Source organism: Antedon bifida, chromosome 5, assembly GCF_963402885.1.
Source record: "Antedon bifida chromosome 5, ecAntBifi1.1, whole genome shotgun sequence".
Classification (NCBI taxonomy): Eukaryota; Metazoa; Echinodermata; class Crinoidea; order Comatulida; family Antedonidae; genus Antedon; species Antedon bifida.
Window position 1 is genome coordinate 2,771,489 of NC_136230.1, and position 12,950 is coordinate 2,784,438.

General features: G+C 37.7%; 4 protein-coding genes across 4 annotated transcripts in view; 3 read left to right on the forward strand and 1 right to left on the reverse strand.

Annotated features, from left to right (window-relative positions):
* Nucleotides 1-888: 888 nt before the first annotated feature.
* Nucleotides 889-5,610, reverse strand: LOC144842888 (guanidinobutyrase-like). Its single transcript, XM_078699474.1, has 7 exons — nucleotides 5,455-5,610; nucleotides 4,710-4,850; nucleotides 4,227-4,352; nucleotides 3,917-4,101; nucleotides 3,051-3,251; nucleotides 2,374-2,518; nucleotides 889-1,766 (listed from the first exon to the last, which is right to left on the reverse strand). Exons 1-7 carry the CDS (start codon nucleotides 5,522-5,524, stop codon nucleotides 1,549-1,551), a joined length of 1,086 nt encoding a protein of 361 aa, XP_078555600.1. The 5' UTR covers nucleotides 5,525-5,610; the 3' UTR covers nucleotides 889-1,548.
* LOC144842895 (large ribosomal subunit protein uL2) overlaps nucleotides 5,531-12,950 on the forward strand; it is a 174,235-nt gene continuing 166,815 nt past the window's right edge. The window contains exon 1 of the mRNA XM_078699483.1: nucleotides 5,531-5,542. The gene's annotated coding sequence lies outside the window, so the exon portion shown is untranslated. The remainder of the gene's footprint in view (nucleotides 5,543-12,950) is intronic.
* On the forward strand, nucleotides 5,922-10,484 carry LOC144841933 (guanidinobutyrase-like). The gene is made up of 7 exons (XM_078698234.1): nucleotides 5,922-6,155; nucleotides 6,483-6,629; nucleotides 6,951-7,076; nucleotides 7,595-7,779; nucleotides 8,499-8,699; nucleotides 8,911-9,055; nucleotides 9,877-10,484. The coding sequence occupies exons 1-7, from the start codon at nucleotides 6,041-6,043 to the stop codon at nucleotides 10,074-10,076; spliced, it is 1,119 nt and encodes a 372-aa protein (XP_078554360.1). The 5' UTR covers nucleotides 5,922-6,040; the 3' UTR covers nucleotides 10,077-10,484.
* On the forward strand, nucleotides 11,277-12,867 carry LOC144842527 (histamine N-methyltransferase-like). The gene is made up of 3 exons (XM_078698975.1): nucleotides 11,277-11,460; nucleotides 12,100-12,420; nucleotides 12,506-12,867. The coding sequence occupies exons 1-3, from the start codon at nucleotides 11,277-11,279 to the stop codon at nucleotides 12,865-12,867; spliced, it is 867 nt and encodes a 288-aa protein (XP_078555101.1).

Sequence of the window (12,950 nt, forward strand, 5' to 3'; positions counted from 1 at the left end):
GGAAAATGTACTGATAACATTGGCAATCAACAATATTACAATTTATTACTTTATTAAATTTTAATAAAAAAAAAAAAAATTTTAATAAAAATAATATTATTAATAAAAATAATAATAAAATAATAATAAAAATAAGCATTTATCATATGGCATATTATCCACAACAAAAATTACTTAGTGCCGCACATAAAACAATTACAATAGTTAATATAGTTTAATAGTTTAAACTTAATAACTGTTGGTAAAATTTTAAAATAAAATAAATATAAAAATGATGTTTAAAACTGATGAATCACTTATTAAATAAAAAGTTAAAAATTACCTTCAGAAAATTTGTACAAATTTTACAATTATTTTCTCTTCAAATAATAACTTCCAAGATCTGAAAAGGAACTTACAGTATTTAAAACAATAAACTTATTGATATATGATATGTTGTTCTTGTTTGAAAGGGCACGTACTAAAGTGTTTTTGTTGTTGCCGGGTGTGTCCCAATTAAAATGTAATATTTCGTAACAGTTGTGGAGTTGTGGCTTGCTGGTTATGATGCTTGGCTACCATGCTCCAAGGGTCCTGGGTGCAAGTCCCGTCACATGTCAGGATTTTTTCTAAGGACAAAATGACAACTCCACTCCCAAAGACTATGTTTATGTAGAGCATCTTGTGTATATGTTTGTCTTGTGAACCTCTGAGGGTCCCTGATCAACAATTGCTGGATGGATCACCCTCTTTAAATATGTTCAAAAAACAAAAAAATATAAATAAAAATCCCATACTTACTAGACTCAGTTCAACACAAAATTCAGCGATTAAAAATATTTTTGTTAATAGAATTAAGAACTTTGATAAAAAAGAAAACGCTTAAAATCATGATATAATAAATTTTATTTACATTCAAACCATTCCATATAGTATTTATTGAAAATTGCAGCATTCATTATGTTTAGATAAGGTCATGTTTTATTTCATCATAATACTGTTTGTCATAATTATCTAAATGTCAAAATAATTTCAGATACTTAAACATCATAAAATATTATCAATATAAATATTATTAAATAAATCATTTACCATAACAGCCATTCAATAATATGTGGAAACCAAGAATATATCACTTTGCCATAATCATTGCTAATATTTATATTAACATTCTAAATTATTTTCATTAATATCAACACTATCAATTAAATTTATAGATTTTTATTTATCATTTTTAAATCAGCATTATCCTAAATATATTATATTTATCATTATAGGATGCATTTATAATAATAGAATACATTTTCTTTTTTAATTAATACAACACCAATTCAATTAATACTGTTGTATTGATTTTATTAAAATAATAGATATGAATAATTTTAAATCAGTTCAGGTCAACCTTATCAATATGTTTGATGTTCAGTTCCTCCCTTTTTTTTTCCTAGGCACTTTGGATTTTTTAATTTTTATTAAAAGATTCAAAAACTTATTTTGAAAAAAGCGCCATTACAATTTGTTCCATCATGCACATTTCAAATACTGTATCCACCAGAGATGGCAGGACACTTAGAACTGCTCTTGTGAAGTGACATCATAGTACTTGACACCAGGTAAAACACATAACATCTCAAAGAGGAGATTAGCAGCGATCAGAGCGGTTGTACCAAGTGGATCGTAAGGTGGCGAAACCTCAACTAAATCACAACCAACCAGATTAAGTCCCTTTAATCCTCGGATTATCTCTAGTCCTTGTATTATACTTAATCCAGCCACTTCAGGTGTACCTGGGAAAAGAATTTCATTTTTCGTATACAGTAGAACCCCTCCTTTGGAACACCACTATTCAGAGGAAACCCCATTTAGGATCCTTCCCAATGAATTGAATAAGGGGGAAATATATTTTAAAACTGCTGCTATGAGGGACACTTTGTTGTGTCCTTTAATAGGGGTTCTACTGTAATTCAGTACATTAACTCTATCATTCTGTATGCCACCTTGGAATGGGAATTCCTGAAATTAGCAGTGACCCAGGGTTAGGTGTAAATGTAGTGGAGCTGTAGCTTGGTTGTTAACATGCTTGCCTTCCAATCCCAAGGTCCGGGGTTCAATCCTGACTTAGTGTCAGGGTTGTAAATCATGACTCTTTCAACTCCACTCTCTAAGCCTCAAATGAGACTTAGTTTATAAGCATAATAAATTATGAAATAGAATATGCATCCTGTAATTGGCGAGATACTAGCTGTTGGATGCTTATGAAATAAAAAAAATATATAAATAAATAAATATTGTTAAGGTTGAGATACACTGCTCTTGGGCAGGTTTTTGCATTATATTTTTAGAAATTAAGTGCAAACTTGAATAATTCAACCACAATTTAGCCAAACTACTCACCAGTTCCTGGAGCAATAGAGGGGTCCAAAGCATCGATATCAAAGCTGAGATAAACTGGTCCATTGCCCATCTTCTCCTGTACTTGTACCATCAATGGTTCTAGCGACTTATACCAACAGTCTCTACCCGTAACAACTCGAAACCCCTACGTGGATAAAAATAAACGTCTATTTTTCCGGTATAAATCTCTCAAACAAACAAGCAGCCAACCGAAAGCATGGTTCTGAATTTACAAAAATATAGTTTAAAAAAATGGGCTGTACACAAAAATCATCAAACATTTAAACACATCAATACAATAGGCAATAAAATAGATAACATAACATTAAAACACGAAATACCAAAATCCATTAAAAATTACCTATTTCACACGATTGAGAGTTATTGCACAGTAAACAAGAAAGTCATTATTCAATTGGGAGTTGGGGGTCAGGGCAGGGGATTTGGGGGTCAGGGCAGGGAGTTGGGGGTCAGGGCAGGGAGTTGGGGGTCAGGGCAGGGAGTTGGGGGTCAGGGCAGGGAGTTGGGGGTCAGGGCAGGGAGTTGGGGGTTTTAAGCAGCAAATATTTTATTATACTACTATGCTACTCACAGACAATTTTGCTTCTATTCATTCATTCATAGAAAAGTCAGAAAGGAACAAAATACTGCATAATGTAATAATATGATTTCTTCACCTGTTCTAAGCCCCATTTGTTTTCATAGACGTCATTGGATGGTCCACGTATTCCAATCTGAACGGTCTTTTTTGGATCAAAAAGATTTTCATCAAATGCTCGTTTGAATGGCGTCCCATGAGCTATTTTTTCTCCGAGCATCGTGTCTTGTGTGTCGTTATGAGCATCTACATGCACAAGGCCGACCGGACCGTATTTATCCTGTCATTTGTAAAAACGTTTTAAGAATATCATTTAATTTCTGGTCACTAGCATAGGCCAAACCAATGAACATGATTTGAACACACACAAATTAATGCTCTTAATTTGAACACACTACAGCACTTGAACACAAGTACAACCGCTATATTTGATTTGAACATGTCAACACTGTCTTTGATTTGAACACAGTACTACAATGCTCTCAATTTGAACACACAACAGCATTTGAACACATGTACAATCGGTGTCTTTGATTTGAACACACTACAGCAATGTCTTTGATTTGAACACAGTAGAAACACTGTCATTGATTTGAACACAGTACAGCACTGCCCTTGATTTGAACACTGTCTTTGATTTTCAACACAGTATAACACTGCCTTTGATTTGAACACAGTAAAGCACTGTCTTTGATTTGAACACAGTACAGCACTGCCCTTGATTTGAACACTGTCTTTGATTTTCAACACAGTATAACACTGCCTTTGATTTGAACACAGTGCAAATACTGTCTTTGATTTGAATACAATACAGTGTCTTGGATGTGAACAGTGAAAACACTGTCTTTGATTTGACACACAGTATAGCACAGCCCTTAATTTGAACACAGTAAAACACTCTTTGATTTGAACACAACTGAAAGACAATGTTATCAATATACTTACAGCAATAGCTCGCAACACTGGATATGTCAAGGTGTGGTCGCCACCCATTGTTAACGTCTTGCACCCATTAGCTATCAGCTTCTTATAGTACTCCGTTATCATATCACAAGTCTTTGGAAGGTTGTACACATTGATGTTGACATCTCCTACGTCACCGACCTGCAGGGATTCAAATGGTGCCGCACCTGTGAAATAAAAATTGTACACGCAATCTTTTTTTATTTTTAAAATCATAAACAGGTACCTTTACAAATTTCTGAGCTTAGATCCAGAATTGGCATATTTTAGAGTTACCAATTTATAGTTTTACCCGTGTCTGGGTTGCACAATCGTATCAACGGCGATTCCGTGCGGATCTGCCGAGGTCCAAATCTGGTACCGGATCGGTTTGATACACCGATGTCAAGTGGAATTCCAACAAAACATACATCAAGATCTAAAAAGATAAACACAATTTCATAATTTACCAAATTTATTTATTTTACAAATTAGTTTTTTTGAATTTTTTTATTTCATACGCATACAACAGCGCCAATTACAGGATGGATAAACTATTTTATAATTTATCATGCTTATAAACATTTGAGGCTTAGGAAGTGGAGTTGAAAGAGTTGTAAGTTACAACCCTGGCACTAGGTCAGAATTGAACCCCGGATCTTGGGATTAAAAGGCAAGCATGTTAACCCCCAAGCTACTACTTCAGTACAGTTGCCACCCACGGTGTATATATATATTTTCTTTACGGGAATGCAATGTATATACTGTAGAGATGGACTAGGCTATGGATACTTACCATCAGTGTTCTTGTGGATAGGTAATCGGAACATTGATGCAATACCGCCAGCTCTCGGCATATCATTACCAGTTAGAGGCCGGTTAAACTCACTGCTCCTATTTGAAGATGTTGAATAAAATAATGACCTGCCAGCACAACCTGTTAAATCAAAATATTTAGAAATTATCAGTTACAAATGTGTGAAAAGTGGGGCGTCTCCACAAAAACCCTCATACTGAGAATTTATGTGGCAAAATAACACACACACACAAGCAATTATACTCTGAACGCTAAAACATTTTAGTGACAAAAAGAGGTCCCATGGTAGGAAAATTAAAATTGTGGCACTGGTAGACTATAATGAAAGTGTTACCACACCAAACAATAGAGTGTGCTATATTTTTACGTTTATAAAGAGGGCGCTATATAAAGGGACAAAATCTGGAATTCACAAATCAAATGAAAAACGATAACATATTATAAACATGTTTATTTTGATAATTGAATAATTTACTAAAAAAGTAATTCTGTGTAGTAGACAGTTATTAGGCGATAAGAGATTGATTTATTATATCATGATATTTATTATACCTAGGCTGCCCCAGACTAGTTCAGTGGGCCTAGGCCTAGTGTAGTGGTGGTAGTACAGTACTAAGTAGTAGGCCTAGGGCCTAAGGTAGTAGATAGATAGGCATAGAGTAGAGGTCAGCTGTACTACATCATGCGCAAAACGGTATTAATGTAATAAATAGTAGTTGCCTACCTTGTAAAGAATGGCTTGAACTTACACTTTTTTGTGCAACTAGACCTAGTCCACGAAATAATTTGTACATCTTTCTTTTTTGGTGAATGTACAGTACATGCGATCGGATCAAGGATTTGAACGTGCAGAGCGCGCGAACGATGAATGAATGTAAAAAATGAGGGGGATTTTCCCCACGGGGTAAATATGGGCGGCCGTTGAGGAAAAATAAACAAATCGCGTTTAGAACAATACAGGTATACAAAACAGTATACGTGTACAGTGCATTTAGGAATTATTTTTCTGTTAAATCAATCTATCTGTGTATAAATCTTAAAATAACAACGGTTTGCCGAACAATGCTTCCTCCATGACCTAGCTATACCATGGAGCTATAAAATTGTATAGCTCCATGGCTATACTATTGTCCATAATACAATTGCAGAGACAGATTAATTTTGTGCTACAACGAACAGTACTCGTTGTTAAATCACACGTGGTAGTGGTTAATGAATTAGCTCTTACAATTCACATTCCAGGGGCGCGAACTGTAGTTAGGAAGTCGCGGAATACATTGACCCTTTAATTTATATCAAATTGTAGTACGATGTTTAAAGGAGGCCTAGTTTGTGCAAGTGTGTCTACTCGATGTTTTAGCCGTTTTATAGCATCGAATGTGGAATTAAGCACCGGCTTGGCATCGGCTACTACACGTTGCAAGGGTAGGTAACACGACTTGTTTTTTATTGTATATAAAATTCAACCTCGAATCATGAGCGTATAAAAATTAAATGAGCCGTGCGGTTGAATAATATGCTGTCAGCACTGCTCAGCAGTATGGTCACGTTGAGATCGAGTCGGGCCTAGCAGCTATGGCAGTTATATTACTAAATTCCTCTCTACATTGATACTGTTTATCCATTGGTGGACCGAGTGAGTGAATATACCCGCCCCTCTTCCTAAAAAGTTAAATATCCCTACGGTGACTTTCGGAGTGCTGCACCTTATATACAATTAACGCTGCATTAAATATGATATTTATTATACAGGTTTTGCAAGGCTATCACCGTCATTATGTTATTCAACTTCTTCAAGACATGGCCGTGAATTTAACCGCCCTTTAACGGGCAATGATATGCCGAGACCTGGCGGGATTGCATCGATGTTCAGGCTACCCATCCACGAAAACACTGATGGTAATTTGACGTTATCTAAATGTAGTCTGACAAGTGTAGACTTATTATATAACGCACGCAAATGCGGTCAATATACGTACTGTTAATCTATTATGCAACAATGTACGTGTAAATCACTTATTTATAATTTATAATGCTTGGTTCCCACTACAGACGCAACGCAAGGACGTAACAAAATGTAAGTGAGTTGACCAATCACAAGCGATAGATTATTCGAACTCTCGCTTGTCATTGGTCAACACCCTTGCGTTGCGTCCTAGTGGGAACCAAGCTTTACCGTACACAGAAGTAATTCTTAATTTTTTTTTAAAATATGTTCAGATCTTGACGTATGTTTTGTTGGGATTCCACTTGACATCGGCGTTGCAAATCGATCCGGTACCAGGTTTGGACCGCGTCAGATCCGCACGGAATCACCGATGATACGACTGTGTAACCCTGACACAGGTAGGCCTACGAGGTTATTTAAGAAGTGATTCATTCTGGGAGGCAGCTTTCGTATTCAACGCACACTCCTAAAGCTTGTTCCCACTAGGAAGCAACGCAAGGACGTAACGCAACGCAAGGACGTAACGCAACGCAAGGACGTAACGCAACGCAAGGACGTAACGCAACGCAAAGTGAAGACCACCAATCTCAAGCGATAGACCGAACAGTCGCCTGTGATTGGTCAACTCGCTTGCGCTTCGTCTTGTCCTTATTGGAACCGAGTTTAATACTGCACATTCAATGGTCTATCTATCCAGCGACTTCTGACGTCATCCATATGGAACGCCATTCATTCATCCTGCATAGGCCTACATGTCCGTATCATTTTGTAAATACACAACGCTGGTTTTCAATGATGATGATGTCATATCACTACCATATTTGGGTACATCACACTTGTTTTGTCAAACTAGTGTAGACAGAGCTTTAGTTTTATCTCCATGTTTAGAACATGAATGCTTGTTTATTTTTTACAGGTGCGGCACCATTTGAATCCCTGCAGGTCGGTGATGTAGGAGATGTTAACATCAATGTGTACAACCTGCCGAAAGCTTGTGATGACATAACAGCCCACTATAAGAAGCTGATAGTTAATGGATGCAAAACGTTAACAATGGGTGGCGACCACACGCTGGCGTACCCTGTCTTACGAGCTATTGGGGTAACGCTTTGATTACTAGCTTATAGCTCTTTTAGTATACGTTACGCAAACAACATGTTTTCTCTGAAATAAAGGTTGGTTCCCATTAGGACGCGCGCAACCCAAGGACGCGGACGCAACGTGTCGATGCAAAGTGCCGTGTAAAAACATAACATTGCGTGTCGTCACAGATGGGAAACTGTTTCTGCTTTGCGTACGTCGCAAAATATGATAATTAAACTTGTCGTAAAGCGTGGTTCCCACTAGGACGGAACGCAACGACGTATCGACGCGAAGTGATGTATTGCGTAATCACAAGTGGGAACCGACGACGCAACAGTGCTTCAAACATCGCAGGTTTGATTTCACGCAGGCGGGGGCAAACACAACTCTTGGAAGGGCATTTTCTTACGTTGCGTCGTTTGCGTTACGTTGCGTCGCTAGTGGGAACCAAGCTTTAATGTTAGTGATGCGTTGACGTTCGTGAAGAGTTTACGTTCGTGATGCGTTTACGTTCGTGATGCGTTTACGTTCGTGATGAGTTTACGTTTGTTATGCGTTTACGTTCGTGATACGCTTACGTTCGTGATGCGTTTACGTTCGTTATGAGTTTGCGTTCGTGATGCGTTTACAGAGAACCTAGTTGTAGTTTTCTAAACAGTACCTAATCTTTTACCCATGAGTTATTTGTTCTGATAGCCTGCCATATAGATATTTACAGTACTTTAGATTTCTTTCAGGATAAATATGGACCAGTCGGACTCGTTCACATTGACGCACATAACGACACCGAAGACACAATGTGTGGAGAGAAGATCACTCACGGAACACCATTCAAAAGAGCTTATGATGACAACCTCATCGATCCAAAACGATCAATCCAGATAGGCCTACGTGGGCCATCAAATGATATATATGAACACCAATGGGCCTTAGAAAAGGTAAGCAAGGAGATTTAAGCGTGGTTCCCACTAGCGACGTAACGTAATACAAACGTCGCAACGTAAGCAATACGCAATACAGCACTTTGCGTCAATACGTTGTTGGGTTGCGTCCTAGTGGGAACCACGCTTAAGATACAACCTGTTTCCCGATCTATTCCCGCCAACCCATGGAATCTTTCAAGCATCTATATAATTTACTGTACTTTAGGGGTTTCGAGTTGTTACCGGAAAAGAGTGTTGGCATAAGTCTCTAGAACCTTTGATGGTGGAAGTGCGAGAAATGATGGGCGATGGACCAGTTTATCTCAGCTTTGATATTGATTCTCTAGATCCTTCCATTGCTCCAGGAACTGGTAAGTATATAATTTAACCAAGGTAGTCTAACAACAATAATAATAACTGGTACTTGATATAGCGCATTATGCTGAAAGCCTCAATGCGCTTTACAAAGACAGAAAATTTTGAAAAATTACAAATTAAAAAGGTGGGTTTTGAGGAGAGATTTGAAGACACTGGTGGAAGAAGCCTGGCGGATTTCAATAGGCAACGCATTCCATAGAGAAACGGATGCCGAAGAAAATGAACGATTTCCATAAAACTTAGTGGAGGGATGAAATATATGGGCAAGAAGAGACTCAGATCTAGATCTCAGAGACCGCTTAGGAACATAAGGTTGAATAAGTTCAGAAATGAACTTAGATGAAGAATTATGAAGAGCTTTGAAAACAAAGAGCAGGATCTTGAATGTAATTCTTTGTGTTACCGGAAGCCAGTGAAGCTGTCTCAGCACAGGTGTGATATGTTGCTTTATGGGGCTTTGAACGACCAATCGGGCAGCTGTGTTCCGACAGGACACCGAGCTCGCCTTGATATGAACTCGTACTTTGATCTTATGTCTTGACAAATATAAACAGTACTGTACTATACATATTCTCCGTCTGTTAAAGGACGTGGACATTATCGTGTCGCAGCCATAGATAAACCCTTTGATCTCCGGAGCTCAGCATCCTGATGTAACTGATACAACAACTGAAACTAACTGTTGGTTTATCCTAAGTAGCCTAGTCAGATGGAACTTTCTAAATATTCCAAAATTCAGCAAACGAAATGTTTTTGTCATCCTAATTTTGTTAACGGTACTTCTGTATAAACAAAATATTTTATTTATTTACAGGTACACCTGAAATTGCTGGATTAAATATAATACAAGCATTAGAGATAATCCGAGGATTAAAGGGACTTAATCTGGTTGGTTGTGATTTAGTTGAGGTTTCGCCACCTTACGATCCTCTTGGTACAACCGCTCTGATCGCTGCTAATCTCCTCTTTGAGATGTTGTGTGTTCTACCTGGTGTCAAGTACTATGATGTCTAAGTTCTATGATGACGGTCTAAGTACAACACAAAAGGGTATCTATTTGCCTAACTATCAATATCATCTGTGTTCGTGGAAGTAAATCCATTCATGACAGGCGAAACATATAGGCATATTATGTACCGTAACATTTCTTTAAGCAAGAAATTAGAGTATCATTATATAATTATTGTGTGTTCCTTGAAATAGCTACTCGCTATGTACAGGGCCGCCGGGAGAAAAGAAATGCGAAACCGGTCGAAGGAGTCGACAACAATAATTCGTCATCGTTTCTCCGGCGATTTAAATATTGTTTGTTTGAAATCCCTGTTTTTTTTTATAAAGCAAAAAATGTTATTGTAATTAAAGTATAATCACAAACAACAACCAATATTACTCATTTTATTTTACCTTATTTATAGAGGGTGACCCTAACCCTAAACAGTGTATGCCGATAATCAAGGGGCCCTCTTGATGAGTTATGATAAGTGTGTGACAGTGCCTGTATGTATACTAGTACACACCGCATAACATAACTGCCTAATTAAACTACAAGAGAATTTACCATGATAATTTACTAAATCTAGGTAATCTATTATAGAAGGGCGTTCCACCAAAGAACAGCAGATTACCAGGAAATGGCGCGTTGTCCATAATATTTTGTTGACGGCCGTGTAGGTATTATGCCTAAGCCCGGGCCTGAGTAAAACATCTGATGATGACCTGTCCGTTTTGGCTGGTATGGAGAAATGATGTCGGATAGAAATGTTGGAGCCATGTTATGAAGTGATTTAAATGTGATGAGAAGAATCTTGTACATTACTCAGTCTCTTCTCAACTGGCAACCAATGTAGCTGTTCCAATACCGGTGTTATGTTGTGACATCATTGGCGGAACTGCTATGGGCACTCACTGGTTAAACCCAGGGGTCCCGGATGTCCAGCGGAAAAAACAGGCATTAACATATGTAGAAAAGGCTAAAAACACCCGAGGCCTCCAGCGTTGGAGGGCCACTTGGGGTTCCCTTAAGCCAGGGACCTCAGGGCTCTGCGTTACGCCACTCATGTGACATATTGGGAGAATGCGAAGATTCAGACGAGAATAAATAATCACGTTAGCTCTACTACGCCACCAACGTTTGAGGGCTAATCGATATCGATCTTTGATAATCGAATTAGTAGTGTATTGGACACAGATAGACCCACTACAAATGGTCTTACAATGGCGACAACCATTCGTTCCATTTCAGAGGATTCGGAATATTATGCAAAAAGTTTCAAGATTATAAAACCACAGTTGACACGGATTCAAGCAGATCTAGATAAAGTATTTGAAAAAACAATTCCGAACAAAGTAATCGTCCGAGAGAGAGGTCTTAAGGTTCTCGGAATCGGAAGTGGATCCGGTAAGATTCTTACATTTTTAAAATCAAATATCAGAATTTTTTAATCATTTTGTGTGTCTATTTACCAGAAGGTTGCTACGAGAAACACTAAATGAATAGACTTTAAAACACCACGAGGTGTTCACCGCGTAAAAAAAAAACAAACATCGTTGTCGCGTACAACGCTTAGGAACTTAACAAACACGTTATTTTAGCTTCAAGAAATGTTCATTTAGATTTTTTATTTGGGCGTATTTAAAGCATTTTTCCAATATTGTTTTGACCAATATCTTTCCGGACTTTATTTTAACCTAGTTCAACAATCCTTTTGTTTGTATATTTGAGACGCTTACCACCTTTGGAACTCACAAACTGTGTTAAAATAACACAAAACAATCAAAAATTATCTTTGAATCTTTCACACCAAAGTCATTCACCGTCCATTTTCGATTTTTGATGTTGTGACCTACTGTGACGTCATTCGTAGGATTCGAACCCCATGTGAACGACATGCAAAGCACACAGTATAAACCATTCGGTTACACAAAGGCTGGATGGGAAGCGTTTTCATTAGCCAAAGTGTAAATTTAACATAGAAAGTACGAAATAACGACAACTAGTTTAAGTCTTCGGTTGTTGTATTACAACTTTTTTTTAAAGGTGAACTCGAGATAAAGCATACACTACAGCTTCTACACACCTTTCCACAAATATCACTGACGTCGATAGAGCCTGTACCGGACCACCTAGACGAATACAAACAGTTAGTAGCTAAAGAAGCCGATAAGCTGAAGAGCGTCACCTATGACTGGAGACAACAAACTTTGGACCAATACCGACACGAGGTTGGCGCGTCTAAGAAATATGACGTCATCGTATCCATAAATAGCGTGTATTACTTCGATGACGTAGAAGATTCAATGATATACCTACGTGATATTTTAGAAGATGATGGAATTCTTATAATTGTTCTCGTATCGGGTAATTACTAATTATTTTACAAGATTTTCTCACTAATTTCCAGTTTATTGTACAATTTTACTGGATTAATTTTATTCTTTTATAGAAAATGGTATGACATACAGGCTATGGGATCGTTTTCCTAACTTGTATGAAGCGTCTCACTTTCATCGTATATGCTCACTACATCTACTCGACGTATTGCAAAAGTGCAACATTAAATACGACAGTGAGCGCATACGCAGTGACGTTGACCTCACGGAATGTTTTAAAGAGGGCTCAGAAGATGGGCAGTATTTACTAGATTTTGTGAGTCACGTGATTGATCTGCGTGGTAGTACATCGCCGGAATGTTATTCAGAATTTGTGTCTTTCTTGAAAGAGTCAAGTCGAAAAGATTTAACAGAAGCAAATGGTGTACGATGGGTGTTCGTTACCGAGCAAGATGTACTCTACATACATAAGTAACCTAGCATTATGACGTAGGCCTAAGAGGTTTAGGTATGTCATAGGTCATACCTATACGGTGCGTCTTAACTATACGGCGTGTC